The 14,892-nt window shown below is 51.6% G+C and overlaps 1 protein-coding gene across 2 annotated transcripts; it reads left to right on the top strand.

The window, feature by feature from the left end:
• The first annotated feature begins 944 nt into the window (after positions 1–944).
• LOC140902662 (uncharacterized) lies at positions 945–14,125 on the top strand. 2 transcript variants are annotated; one of them, XM_073322989.1, is made up of 8 exons: positions 945–1,090; positions 8,352–8,567; positions 9,076–9,333; positions 9,740–9,841; positions 10,505–10,543; positions 11,263–11,324; positions 12,105–12,189; positions 13,509–14,125. In XM_073322989.1, exons 1-8 carry the CDS (start codon positions 1,030–1,032, stop codon positions 13,532–13,534), a joined length of 849 nt encoding a protein of 282 aa, XP_073179090.1. In that variant the 5' UTR covers positions 945–1,029; the 3' UTR covers positions 13,535–14,125. The 2 variants fall into 2 exon arrangements, with proteins under 2 accessions (XP_073179090.1, XP_073179089.1); XM_073322988.1 differs by having other exon boundaries at positions 9,073–9,333.
• Positions 14,126–14,892: the final 767 nt, after the last annotated feature.

Raw genomic sequence — 14,892 nt, 5'->3', positions numbered from 1 at the left:
ACTGGTGACTGCTTTGATGGTCGTGGGCTCTGAGACTGGGCATGAACGCACCCTTCAATTAACATAACTGTCAGGATGGGTTAATTAGAATCACCTCCCTCCCTGGCAAAGAGGAAAGGGGGTTTTGATCTCACGCAGGAGTCTGGCCTGAGTGGGGAGAAGGTGTGTGTAGAACACACACAACAGAGAGGTGGAGGCCAAAAGCCAAGCAGTAGCCTGAGAGCACAGTGACACCCTGGAAAAAGCTGGACAGCTGTTGGGTCTGGTGTTGGCTACAGAGACTTGGGGCGGCGAGCTCAAAAACTGCCCCTTTCGTTCTCGGGTCCTCCTGCATTTGGAGCAGCAGGATTTTGTACTTTCCTTGTAACTAAGCAAACAAGACAGCATCAGACAAGATACCAGACTCCATCACTTCCTACTTCCCACCGGCATGCCCCCAGGTGGCCCTGAAATCGGACTAGCCACTCAGAACACAAAGGGGCAGCTGTATTCATGAATTATTACCGGGCAGCTCCACATCCTTCCCCTCATCCCTCTTCTCCCTGCTCTGTTCACCCCACCCTCTCCCTTCCCACGTCTTTCCATTTAGCTAATGGAACTGACTAAACCCCACTCTCCTGCAAAATGAGGGGACCACCATGACATTTTCACCCTGATCGCTGTTTGAATGCTTTATCCCCCGCCCCTGTTGTGTTGCCTATTTTGATTATAATATCTTCAGGACAGGGACTGTCTGCGACCCTGCGTTTGTACAGCTCCAAGCACCCTGCCCTCCCTTGCTTTCAGCAGCTCCTTCAGCACTACTGTGATAAACACAAACAATAATAAATGAGACATTGCAATTGAATAAAGCCACCTCTCTCAAACCATCCGCTCCAGCTTTAAACCAGAAGGAGCCCAGAACGCCACTTGTTCTTATTCATCACCCAGATTGCTACATGGATTTCTTGCATATTGTTTAATTCCTAAAGAGGAAGCTGGGGAAGGAAGAGCTTGTGAATTCAGCTGCATGCGGTTGAGTTTCAGAGAATGGCGCCAAAAGAAAGAAGCGTGTGGTGGGTTTGGATCTCGGTGCTGTGTGCTGGAACCGGTGAGTCCAGAGTCAGGGACAGGGGGTGAGGATTGGTGGCTGTTTTCTTTCTAGTGGGCTTTAGTGGCCCTGGCTGCACCTGCAAGAGGATAGATTTGTACTTATGGATGTAGCTGACGCTCACAGCCTCTGAAAGGCTAGGGGGCTTTTATAACAGAGCATCAAGTGAAAGCAAAATCCCCGGAGGATGAATCTGGCCTAGGGGCTAGGGCAGGGGAATGGAAGCAGGACTCCTGGCTTCTAGTCCCAGCTCTGGGAAGGGCAGGTCATCTCATCATTAGAAAGAAGGGAGTTGGAATCTGGGCTACAGAGCTCCACCGATAGGCGCGGGATAGGACGGAGCGTGGTCCAGTAGTCACAAAAGGGAGCTGCGTGGTGGTCCCAGCTTGGTCACTGACTGGTTTGTGACCCTGGACTAGGGTGACCAGATGTCCTGTTTTTAAAGGGACAGTCCTGTTTTCTGGGACTTTTTCTTGTATAGGTGCTTATTACCCCCCACCCCCATCCCATTTTTTCACAGTTGCTATCTGGTCACCCTACCCTGGACAAGTTCCAGAAACACCACACAAGCTGTACCCTGCCCCTGGTCCCCCACGCCTGGGGTCCTTCCTCTGCATGATGCTGTGTAAGAGATTGAAAACTCCCCATAATACAGCTTGGCCAAGCTGTAGGTGTGGTTGGCTACTGGGATTTCTCGTCTGACCCCTAGAGCCATAAACTGACGTCTTAAAACATAAGATTGAATTAGTCTTTTAGCACAGAAAACGACAAGTGTCACTGCAGTGTAGACGTGCCCCAGCATAGCCAATCCGTGAACTCCTGGCTACAGGAGAATCCAATACTCTGGATTATACAAAGGGCTAACGCTAGACAGTTAAACTCACACTTCTTTTTGTTGGTTAACTCAGGTTAGCTAAACCGGGTTCAAATAGCAGTGGAGATAAGGCAGCTCGGTTTCTAACTTGCGTTAGCAGCGCGAGTTCGAGCCTGCAGAGTAGCCCGGGGTTGAACTTGTGCAGCGAACGCAGGTTGAATGAAGAGTCTGTGCGGTGACTGCTCTTTTATTCCCAGTTAGCTAATCAGAGATAAAAACTCTTGTGGGGGAGACCCAGGTCATACAACGTTTCCTTCCACTTGGCCTACAAGTCTCCTTTGCTGGGAAGCCTATAAAAAGAACAGGACAATGGTCAGGCTGCTGGCGACCCAAGATCCCAGCCTATCAGGCTGATGGCTATTGTCTCACGGTTTCCTGGTGCTCCCCCGTCTCTTGTCTGTCTTTCGATGGTCAGCCCTTTGGGGAAGGGGCTTGTCTTTCTTTGCTGTGGATTTATTTGTACAGCACCTGGCACCATGGGGTCCTGCTCCGTGACTGGGGCTCCTGAATGCTATGGTTACACAAAGAAACCACCACTTTGCTTTAAGTTTCCCTGCCTCTGATTTCCATCCACCGACCTCAGGCCTGATTCTCACGGACTCCGATCCACCCCTGGCTACGCTTCGACATATCGCTGCACGCTCCGCACAGCTGAGTCGGGCGCAGTGGGCGAGTTTCCCAACCACCTGTTAGGGTCAGTTTGAGGCTGCTCAGGGTCCTGCTATTTCCATCCGTCCCCGGGAGGCAGCTCGACGCTCCCCTTGTCTTTTGCATGGGCTCTGCGGGAAGCATTGCTCAACGGCACTTCAGCTTCTTGCTTCTAGGAAGGTTGCTCCAGCAGGGGTTACTCAACAGCTGCTTCACCCAACAGGCGCTTCCGGTCAGTCGGAGATGTGGTCGGTCACTCCTAGGGGGCCGCTGTCTAAGCTGCAGAGAGCATCCCCAGGTGCTGTGGCTGCAGTGGAGAGGTTAATCCACCCGGGGAGGGCCTTTTGCGGGGGTCGGGGGGGGCAGCTAAGACAAAGCCTTAGCTTGCAGCTGCACGTCGGGTGTGGCCAAGCTGGGTCATTAGCATCACTACAAAAAGAAAAGGAGGACTTGTGGCACCTTAGAGACTAACCAATTTATTTGAGCATGAGCTTTCGTGAGCTACAGCTCACTTCATCGGATGCATATCGTGGAAACTGCAGCAGGCTTTATATATACACAGAGAATATGAAACAATACCTCCTCCCACCCCACTGTCCTGGGGTGGGAATACAGACTAACACGGCTGTTACTCTGAAACCTAGCATCACTACGTTCCTTTAAGGACTCCAGGTTGTTGCCCGCTTGTATCTGCCCTTGGAGCGAGTAGGAATCTCGTCCCGTCGCCCTCTGCTGCGGGCTCATTACGGGACGCTCGCAGGGGTCCGAATGACAGTGACACGCACGTGATGCCGCCCAAGATGGCGCCCAGGGGGCTCCGTGTCAACGAGACTCAGCCCCGCTGATTGAGACGCGTGTTCTCAGCTTCCCAGAGAGCTCCACCCACAACCGCCCCCGCGCAGCCAACCAGACGCTCGATGCAGAGCACTGATTGGCTGCGTGTGCTCTGAGGGTGGGACACCGTTATAGCTCCGAGATTTGGTCAGCCAGTCAAAATGCACCCCAAAGCCCGTGGTCCTGGACATGCCCATCCCTCCAGCACCAGTCTAGATGGTCAAGTCCCGAGTTCCCATCCGAACGGCTCTTCTCTCCTGCAGGACAGATGAAAATGTAGAGTTCCCAAGCAGACTGTAACCCCTGTTTTCACCTATGGGGGTGCGGGGAACGGAAGTCAGGCCCAGAGATAGGTGCCATGACGGTCTGTCCCTTAGAACAGTGGTTTTCAGCCTTTTTTCATTTGCAGACCCCTAAAAAATTTCAAAGAGAGGCGTGGACCCCCTTGGAAATCTTAGGCCTAGACTGTGGCTCCCCAGGGGTCTGCAGACCAGAGAATCAGTGCCTTAGAGCTGGTTACTATCCCAAGAGGCAAGGGAATGTCAGAAACCTGCATGAGACAGCAGCTTGAATGGGAAGCTAATGAACCCGGGCAATTCTTTCAAACCTCCCTGCTTTGCAATGCAGATCCCTAGATTGTCTTGCATTACCATGCCTTTAAATAATAAAAAAACAAATATTAGCACTTCATATTCAAAGGCTCAGCTGCACCAGGGATAAGCTCTGCAGAAAAGCTTCTGGATAATATTCCCTTAGACTGGGGGGAGGAGGGGATTTCTCAGACCTTGGGAACAGTTGCAGGGCCCAATTCTCCGACTCACACCAGCTTTGTGCTGTTACTCTCCATTTGCACCAGTGAGTGCCTTTTATGGAGTCACCCCTGACTGACACTGGGGTAAGAGAAGAAGTGGGTTTAAGACGTGCATCTGAAGAAGTGGGTTTTTTACCCACGAAAGCATATGCCCAAATAAATCGGTTTGTTTTTAAGGTACCACCGGACTCCCGGTTGTTTTTGTGGATACAGACTAACACGCCTACCCCCCTGATACTTGGGATGAGAGAGAGGCGCATCAAGCTGTTAGTCTCAGTAGCCTGACCTGGTTACTCCGGATGTCTCTAAATATGAATCACCCACTCACACTTTCTTTTGTTTGCAACCATCTCTCTGCATTGAGCACCTAGAATATTTCTGAGCAGTGAAAACCAAGGCTTTCATTCTTGCATTCCGATTCATTTCTACTAGGGGCCTGTGCACGCCGGGGTTAAATGGGGGAATCTGCGAACACGGTATAGAGATACCTCTTTTCATCCTAGCGTGCCCAGGCCCAAAGAGATTAGAGCATGCAGCAGCTCACGGGACCAGCCAGTCTTGTATCATGGTAGATTAGATTGAGTAGGTAGGTAGATGGATTGCACAGGACTGGGGCCAAGATGGGGGGCTGGGGACTGAGCAATGCCTATACCAAGTCCGCACTAGCTGATAACGCCTCCACACTGTCCCGGGGATGCTCAGTTAGCAGGTAGCCTAGGAGAGTTAGTTTCTCTCGATGACCAGTCTGCGGACCGGCACCCATCTCGGAGATCTCTCCGAGGCAGTTTAAGAAGGCAGCAAGCAGTCCCTGGTATCAAAAAGGGTGAGAAACACTGGCCAAGGACACAAGAGGATTCAAGTGTCTGCTCTACCAGAGACTTGCCGCAGGACTTTGGGCAAGTCACTTAGACTCTGATCCTCAGGGGTATTTCGATAGCTAGCGTCCATTGGCAGAGGTGCGGGAAGTAGGGTTGCTGCAAGCACCCCCAGGCTTTATGCGGGTCCCAGCTGCCAGCCCCGTGCCCAGGGGTCCCAGCTGCCAGCCCTGCATGTGGGGCTCCGCTACTGGCCCCAAGCCTGCCCCCAGCCATGGCCCCAGCCTCGGCCCCCTTACCCCATCTGTGTCCCCACCTCCTGGAGGCATGGCCCTGCTCCCATCCCCCGCTCTGAGGGGTGGGGGTGCGAGGTAAAGCATTTTGGGATAGTTTTGCTGGCTTTCAGCACCCCCCCCCACACACAAAGCGTTCCAGCACCACTGCCCATTGGGCTGCCAGGCTCTGTGCCTCAGTTTCCCCATGTGTACAGTAAGGGTAATAGCTCTGCCCTGCCTCACAGGGGTGTTGCGAGGATAACCACGTTAAAGATTGTGAGGTACAACCTACAGCGGTGGGGGCCAAATAAGCGCAACTGACAAGCATCACTCTGTCTCCATGCATGCAATTTGTGACGCACTCACTCCTGACTTCTGCAACGTATTTCCTGGCTGCACACGCATTAATAGGATGTGACTCTGTGTCATCCTTATCTGGTATTGGGGGGGGGGGGGCGCGGCAGAAGAATCTGTGTTTAATATTGTCAGAACGAAGGGAGCATACCATTTCAGAGGTCTTGCCAAATTAGGAGAGATTGACGGACAAGCTGCAATTTCTGCAGTAAGGAAATTGGTAGCCGTACCGTATGACAACAGCGAGAAAGAAAGAGAGACCCCCAGAGGCCTCAATCTAGCCATTGAAAAAGGACAAGTCACTGAGCAAACGCCCACCATGTAAGGACAGTTTTGAAGAGCGTGTCATAAGAACGTCTTAGCAAACACAGATTTGGAGGTCTTTACACATTGAGACACCAGATGTTGGATCACCATTGCCACATGGATGGAAAAATGTGGATGATGAATGACTTCCTGTGTCCTTCAAGGCCCAGTGGGATCTGAGCTTCTACGAGACCTTACTTATGCCTCTATCAGAAGGGGCAGCCACACCATCATCTGTGTCTGTAGTCAGAACCATTTGCCGTGGACAGATCTGTGTACATGCCAAGGCAATGAAGACTGTGGTCACCTGCACGCTCTCGTCAGCGATCAGAATGATGAACAAGGTGAGGATAGCGCTGGTGACCTTTCTAGTCAACATCGTCACCTTTCAATGAGACCTGTATACGTTTATTATTAGATTTTGTTTTACCTTTTAGATTATTGTTGTGAGGCTTTGAGGTCACAAAGAAATCCAATCTTCAGATTATACACAGAGTCATTAAACTAACAAACGAAGAAGTCACCTACTACAGGACAGGCCCAACAAAGAAAAGAACAGAATGCCACTAGCCCTCACCTTCAGCCCCCAACTAAGACCCCTCCAACGCGTCATCAAGGATCTACAACCTATTCTGAGGGACGACCCATCACTCTCACAGATCTTGGGAGACAGGCCAGTCCTTGCTTACAGACAGCCCCCCAGCCTGAAGCAAATACTCACCAGCAACCACACCACAGAACCACTAACCCAGGAACCTATCCTTGCAACAAAGCCTGTTGCCAACTGTGTCCACATATCTATTCAGGGGACACCATCACATCAGCCACACTATCAGAGGCTCGTTCACCTGCACATCTACCAATGTGATATATGCCATCATGGGCCAGCAATGCCCCTCTGCCATGTACATTGGCCAAACTGGACAGTCTCTCCTGTTGGTAACAGCTCATCTTAAGTGATCACTCTCGTTACAGTCTGTATGGTAACACCCATTGTTTCATGTTCTCTGTGTATATAAATCTCCCCACTGTATTTTCCACTGAATGCATCCGACGAAGTGAGCTGTAGCTCACGAAAGCTCATGCTCAAATAAATTGGTTAGTCTCTAAGGTGCCACACGTCCTCCTGTTCTTTTTGCGAATACAGACAAACACGGCTGCTACTCTGAAACCTCTTTCTATGGTAAGGGTACCACCTGACCGCTCCACATCAGAGTGGACATAATGAGCTTCCCAGTGACGTAGGAGCACATATTAAGTCGACCAAATTGGTGGCGGCTGCCGCTGGCCTATTTGTGCTGCCTGAATGGAGCAGAGGGGCAGGATCAGGTGGGAGAATCTGGCCGACTGAATGGCAACGTGGGTTTTACACAGAAGAGAGAGGGGTAAAGGCAGAGCTGGCATTAGCGGATACAGCTTCACTGACCTCCGTTGGAGCAGCAGCAACGGAGGCCAGGTCTGGATTTGTCCCAGAGCTGCCAACTCTCGTGATTGTATCATGAGTCTCACAATTGGAACTGGGCAAATGACTGATTTTTCAGTTCAGTGACCAAACCAGAAATCTAAAGAGTCCGTTCCTTTTGAACCAAACCTGAATATTTGTTCTTGTTTTTCCCCCTCGCTGAAACAAAAATTACAAAAAAAAAAAAAAAAAATTTGTTTGGGTCAAATGAAAGGTTTTGAAAAGGTTGATTTGAATCAAAATGGTTTGATTTGACATTTCCCCTTCACACCCTCCAAAAAAGAAATTATTTTTTTTCCCTCTACAAACTATTTGCTGAATTCGACCCAAATTTGCAAATAGTTTTGGTGTCCTGAAAAAAAAAATTTGGGGGGGGAGGGGGGCAAATTTACCTTTCATTGACATATTTTTGCCCAGCTCTATTCACAATGTTGGTGTTTTTCGAAGCATCTGCTCCTGGAATCCTGTGATTAGGTAATAATCTCCACTTTCTTTCTTTGTTTAATAAACAAACAAACCACATATTTCTGGCCTGCAGGGTTAGAAAGTGAAAAGCCTGAAAACATAAAGCAATTGCACCCTAAAGGCCCAGAAATCAGGAGCCAGACAGAGAGACTCGTAAGTTAATTACTAGCTGAAAAATATGAGATTTACATACGTTTTGTCGATTTGGGGGATCTTGCCTCCTGGTTTTTGAACACTTGGGTTGGCAATTAACATTAATTACTGTATTGCTGTAGTACCTAGGAGCCCTGCTCATGGGCCAGCACCCCACTGACGTAGGCACTGTGGTCATACAGTAGGCCGCGACGTTGGCTGTGTCTGTGACGTGCTAAAGTGCAATTTTTCATTTAAAAACAAAACCTGTCACAATTTTTGCAGTTGCAAGAGCAGCAGAACAAAGACAATCGTCCAAAGACACGGGGCAAAGTGGGCATCTCGGAGGAACAGCGAGCTACTTCACCTGGACAGCAGAGAGAAGAGACAGAAATGCAACCTGGATCGCGACAAACACAGCCACCTCCGCAGAAGGAGGACCCACAACGCCCAACACAACAGTTCTCATCCCAGTAAAGGACACCACTGGGCGCAAAACCAGTAAGTCTTGGGCAGAGAGCTCTGCCCACCGCATTCAGGGCGAGTCCCCACTCCCCTCGCTGAGCTGTTACCCATGAGGGAACCCACTCAGGTAAGCCAAACGGGATTTCTTGCAGAAGGGGACGTGGCAGACTAGAGCAGGTTGGGAAATGGTTTGAATGACTCAGAAATTTGAACTGGGCATAACTGTAGCCACACAGGCCATCACAATACAGATGATAAAAATTAGGTCCTATGATTTACTCCCTGACTGCAGTTACAGGCAGCTGCACTTGCAGACACTGCAATTGGATCTGCCACACCTGTGCCTAGAGCACTGGATTGGGACTCTGAAGACCTGGGTTCTAGCCCCAGCTTTGCCACTGGCCTACTGGGTGACCACTGGCAAGTAATTTCTCCATGCCTCAGTTTCCCTATCTGTGCAATGGGCAGGATGATCCTGACTTCCCTTTGTGAGGTGCTTGGTGAACGAAGGATGATGATGATGATTGTCCCCGTGTCCCAGCAGGGCAGCTGTCAAAGCCAGAGATTGCAATCCACTCCGTGGAGGGGATCTGCAATGTCACCTTGACCTGCACCATGCGGGAAGGAGGCAGGGACATCACGTACGTCTGGCACCAGCCCGGGAAGAGCCACGTTCTGTCCACGGAGCCCATTCTCCGCATCACCCAGAAGCCACCTGATGGCTTCCTGAACTACACCTGTACCATCCACAACACGGAGAGCAAGAGTTCCAGCATGGTGTCCCTGAGCAAGCACTGCGATGGTCAGGCTCAGTATTCCCACCCACAGCTCAGTACACTTCCTAGATAGGTCTGTGGCCTACTGGTTAGAGCACTGGCTTGGGACTCAGGAGCCCCAAGTTCTACTCCCGCCACTGGGAAAGTCACTTCCTGCCTTGCCTCAGTTTCCCTTCCTGCCCTTTATCTGATTTGACTGTAAGCTCCCTGGGGAAGAGGCAGCACCCAAGGGCCAGCCCTCTAGGTGCTACCATTACAATATAAGGCACAGGGCAAAGCGACGAGCGGGTTTATGGCAGTGCACTATCCGGAGACCTTCCAAGGCTGCTCTGAATCAGCCCAGCTCTGTTGCCATCCCTGGAGCTGTCTGGATTTACACCAGCTGAGGAGTTGGCCCTGGCTGTGACTCAATTCCTTCTCTTCCCTTTGTAGGAGCCTCAGCTTCCAGCTTGATCAAGTACTGGGTCCCGCCAGTGTTCATGGTCATTGCGTTGATCACCCTGTATTTCACGTACAGGAAGACCACAGAGAGAGGTGCGGGGTGTGGCCTGGCTCCATGGGCCTGGAATTTCCAGGCCCGACTCTGATCTCAACTGCCCTGGTGCAAATCCAGATGCACTTCAGTGAAAGGCCGGGGGGTGACTCTGAATTAGGCAGGTCAGTTGCCTGGTTTTAAACCGGACGGTCCTTCTTTTGGGGGACCGACACGGAGACAAACCTGGACTGCGCATTGAGGTCAGGCGGGCTGAGGTGCAGTGGTGTTCTCTGTGCAGCGTGACCTTGTATGCCCCATGCTGCAGGCATCCACAGCCCTTCGGGACTGACGCGGCATGCTGGAGCCCCAGCAGGGTCAGAATTTAGATCCTGCTGCTCCCAAACCTCAGGCCCATGCCATCTGAGCTACAGGAGAATCCCCATCAGTGGCTAGCCACATAGGGTCTATGACACCATGAGGTAATTTTTATTTCATCCAGTAGAGGGCAACGATGCACTCCCACACTAGCCAGCTCATTAAAGGAGTCAGGATTGAAACTTCACTTTAGAGTCTCCTGCCACAGCCATTTGCCCCCCTCTCCTCGCCTCCCTTGGTCATCCTCACCACCGCACTGCTTTCTTGGGTGAATGCAGAAGAATGTAAAAAAACATTTATTCCGCCAGTGATTTCACTTAACGCCACTCTTTGGTTTTGTTTCTCAGAGAGCCGCAGCAGAGCCGGGTCCAGTTCTCAATCCTCGGGTAAGATTCACTCCAGCTTCCATTCTATTCACACTATGCTGTGCCCATCATTGTGGTATCTGAGTAATGAGGATCGGTGGGTGCCCAAGGGCCAGAACCTCAAAATTCTTTAAGGGCCTAACTCCCACCGATGGCCTGATTTCACCAGGATTTAGGCACCTATACGACTTTAAGATCTGGACCCAAGTGATTTAGGAGCACAAATCTCATGGACTCTCAAGGGGATGGTCTCTCTAATACCCTGGGACCAACATGGCTACAACAACATTGCAAATAAGATTCCCCCCCCAGATTTCCTCCCCCCCCCCCAGTCATGGTCTATTTTCCTTTCCCTTCTTTTGCACTTTCCATTCACTGCGCATTGCCAGTTTTGATTGCTCAGCACACTTAGGGCTAAATCCTACAGACATGTATTAGTTATTCATATTGCAGCAGAACCTGGAGCTTTGGTCACGGACCAGGACCCCACGATGCTAGGAGCCGTACAAACACAGGAAACAAAGACAGTCCCTGCCCCAAGGGTATTTAAGGGCCTGACTCCCGTTGGCCTGAATTTCAATGGGAGTTAGTTGCCTAAATCCTTTGAGGATCTGGGGCTGAGTCCCCATTATCGCTCTGAGCAGGAACGGGTGTGGAGCAACAAATTTTTAAATAACCTGCTTTTCCTTGGCTTGTTTTTCTTTGTGGGTTCATTACCAGCCCAATGCTTTGTATTTCAGACTCTGATTCACAAGACAATCAAGCGGTTCACAGTGCAGCCCATGTTAACCCCCATCCAGAGGTAGGTCCCTAAGACATATTTTCCCTCCCCAGTGAAATTGTTAGAAAAATCCTTACTAATCCCTCTCCCCTCCTGCCACCCAGCAAATGACCATCCGCACCAGGATTAGAATCCGGCTCGCTCTTTGACGTAGCCCAGCCAAACGGAGAGAGAAGGCAGGAGGCCGAGAGTCCAGAATCCTGCCTTCTGTTCCTCTGCCAGGCTCCCCATCGGACCCTGAGCAAGTCACCTCGCTAGGCCTCAATTTCCTCATCTGTAAAATCGTGAGGGGGCGCAAGTGATCCAGACCCTGCTTTGGAAAGCAGCTCGCATCCAATAGATCTCAAAGCGCTCACCCCACAGCACCACTTATGGGTCTCTAACGCAAAGACCCCACGGCTTAGAAAGCCTCGGTGTGAGCACTTGCACACGAATGGGTCTTTATTCCTAGATTGCATTAAACCATTTTTTCAAATTTAGGGCCTGATTCAGCCCTGTGTTAATCCAGTTTCATGCCAACATACCTCCCCTGATTCCAGCAGACCTGCACCAGTATAAAAGTGAATTGAAACTATGGCCCTTAGTTCTCATGGAAGTATTGCCCAGTGACAGACACCTGGGCCACTGCACCTGTGTGACTCAGTTTCCCCACATGGGAATAACAATGCTTAGCCAGAGTGCAACGAGGCTCCACCCATTCACATTTGGGAAGCATTTCAGAGCTAGGCAGGAAGCAGTGGGTTAGCCTATTCAAACACACAGGCGAAGATCCATCTGTCATGGCTGTATTTTGTATTGCAGGCGTGGAATCGGACTGGTGAGGAGACTCTAACCACCAAGAAAAATGAAGAAGCTCTCGCTGACCCAGATCCTTCCCCCCAGCCAGGCAAGAAGTCACAGCTCCTTGGTTTTACTTTTTGAAAATAAGCAACAGCACTGATTGAATTGCCCCTGGCCGTCAGCTGCTAAAGAACTAGGGTGAAATCCTGGGCCCCTGATATCGATGGCAAAACTTCACACTTAGTTCTAACTGACTGCAGCACCATGACAGTTGCTCTGTCCAGGGACTCCTCTTGTACACCCTGCTCCCAGCCTGTGTCTGCTGGGCTTTTTGTCCTGCTCTGTCGCTCTTTCTCGCTGGATGTCTCTCTCCTCCTGCCATGCCTGTCCCACCCACCCACACACCCACTCCTTCCCCCAAATGCAAAATCCCCTCCACCCAGACTTTAGACTTCTTGACTAGCCTGCGGACACGTCTCCATCTTGGAGACAGCGAGGAGCTAGGGCTGGATGAAGGGCAGCTGCCAAACAGATGCACTTAAGAGGTTTTTAACCCTCCCACGTGACACACGTGCACTTTTCATCCATTGCTCACTAAGAGCTGGGAGTTATTAATACCCAATTAGCAAGGGGCATCGCCTAAGGCTGCCTCTCCCCATCACACCCTGGGTGACCTACCTTGACAGTCAATCCCTGGGTGATAGCAGTCCTGCCGGCTGGGGCAGGGTCCCAGCCCTCCGGCTGTGCCTCTGAGGGAGCCCAGCCCTTCCAGAGAGCCAGAGCAGCCCAGAAAAAATGAAAAGCACTCCCACAGCTCCCTGAAGACCAGTCTCCACCCAGCCGTGGGGGGATGCAGCCTTTCCTACCCTCCAAGGAAGTCTCAGCTCGGCACACCTGAGGCCCCAGGTGCAGCAGGTGGGCCTGCTTGTGACCACAGGAGGTCGTTAACCCCTTTCTGGTTTGGGGGCGGAGTTGTCTGCCTGACCGCCAGGCTGCCGGGCCTTTGCTCACGCCATTTCACTGCTCTTCTTTGCACCAGCACAGAGCAGGGATAACCCAGGTGGGAGAGGAGAATGAGGCCTTCTCAGGCCTGACCTATCTGGGCTCCAAGCGCAGAGGAGTTTGCAGGTCACCAGGGAGGCTCTGAGCAGTGCCCAGAGATGAGTCGTCCTGATGCAAACTCCACAGCTGACCCCAGCCAGTCAGGCTCCTGGAGAGTTGGATGTGGGTTTATTCCAGAACCTCGGGCCCGGGCAAGACGGCTGGTTTTCTGCTTCTCTTGCCATCTCCTATCCTGTGCCCAGCACCCACGAGTTGCGGGCGGCTGCATGCTGAAAGGGAAGTGCCTGTGGAAGCCTTTGAACTCTTCCTTGGCTTCCTTCCAGCTCATTTTCATGTGGATTTTGCTTCTCTTTGATTGAACAGAACACAGCACAGCCTCGCCCAGCTAACCCAGGATGCCAGACCCAGCAGCGCCTCCTAGCCCCCCAGCGTGATGCCAACACATGGAGAAACCACAGGGGCGTTGCTCACTTTTGAAGAAAGCTCTGGACGCCAATCCCACCCCACCCCACCCCAAATCTTCCCCTTGTCCCCTGATGAAGAAGAGAGGTGACAGTCAATCTCACCTGTTACATGGCACTTTTCTCCTGTAGATCTCACAGTGCTTTGCAATTGGGTGTGCATAGCAACAGCCCCGTTTTAGAAGGGGAAACTGAGGCACAGAAAGGCGAAGTGACCCTGCCTATCAAGCCAGAAATAGAGTGAGGAAACAGAACCCAGGAATCCTAATACCCTGCCTGGCACTGGACTATGTTGCCTAGCTTTGGATTGTGGTGCTGCTCCCTTGTGGATGGCAAACTTTGGCCCTGATTCTCCATAATGTGAAGCACGTGTCCAAATCCTAGCAAGACTGGGGACTGTTTTTGGTTCCGGGAGTATCAAAACTGTAGAGCAATCTAATGGGGGTGGGCTCACTCGTGTGCGCATGTGTGTAATACACAGGATTTCATCCAATAAAGTCATATTTAATGTTTGAAACACAGCTGGCCCTTGATTCTGGAACTGGTGGGAGTTTGGGGTTTGCAAAGAGAGCAGGATTAGGCCATATCTCAGTCCCAGGTGAGCAGCCCGTCTCAGCCACTTGCTAGACCGCTGCGAGGGAACACTGCCGCTGGATTATTTAAGCCTCTGGAGCCTGATCACAGCCCTGGGGCACAGACCCTCTGTCTAGCACCCCCTCCTGAGGGGCTGCTGACCCACCCCCCATTGCTTAAACATGCCCTCTGCCAGAACCCCACCCAAAGGGATTACCACTGACCTCTCTCAGGGGCGCACGCTGGGCCCTGGATTCTAACCCCATCGTTGTCAGTGAACAGAGAAAGCACAAGGGAGTAAAGTCCCCACAGCCCACTCACCTCCAACCCGCAGGGCCCCCCGCTCGCTCACCCTTCCCGATGGGGTCCGGGGGGGACGAGCTGTGCTCAGGCAGGTAGGCAGGGTCCCCTGGCTCCTCAAGCTCCTACGTGCCAGGTTGCTTCTCGCGCTGCTTCAGCTGACGAAGAATGGGCCCTGAATAAGGCAGCTCCTATCCTTTTGTCACATTTAGCTCCCTTTGTCAGGTGGCTTCCTGCTCAACCTCCCCAGGTGGTCCCAGACCCCCAGATCCCAGGTGACTTGGGCCCCAATCCTTAGAGGTATTTAGGTGCCTAGCTCCCGTTGGCACCCAGATGCATTTTAGGATCTGGGCATTCCAACGCTGCCAGGCAACCTCTAAACCAGTTCTCCTGGCTGGAAGCCAGTATTGCTT

Source organism: Lepidochelys kempii, chromosome 24, assembly GCF_965140265.1.
Source record: "Lepidochelys kempii isolate rLepKem1 chromosome 24, rLepKem1.hap2, whole genome shotgun sequence".
NCBI lineage: Eukaryota > Metazoa > Chordata > Testudines > Cheloniidae > Lepidochelys > Lepidochelys kempii.
Note: the sequence above shows the minus strand (reverse complement) of the source record. Positions and strands in the feature narration are given on the sequence as shown.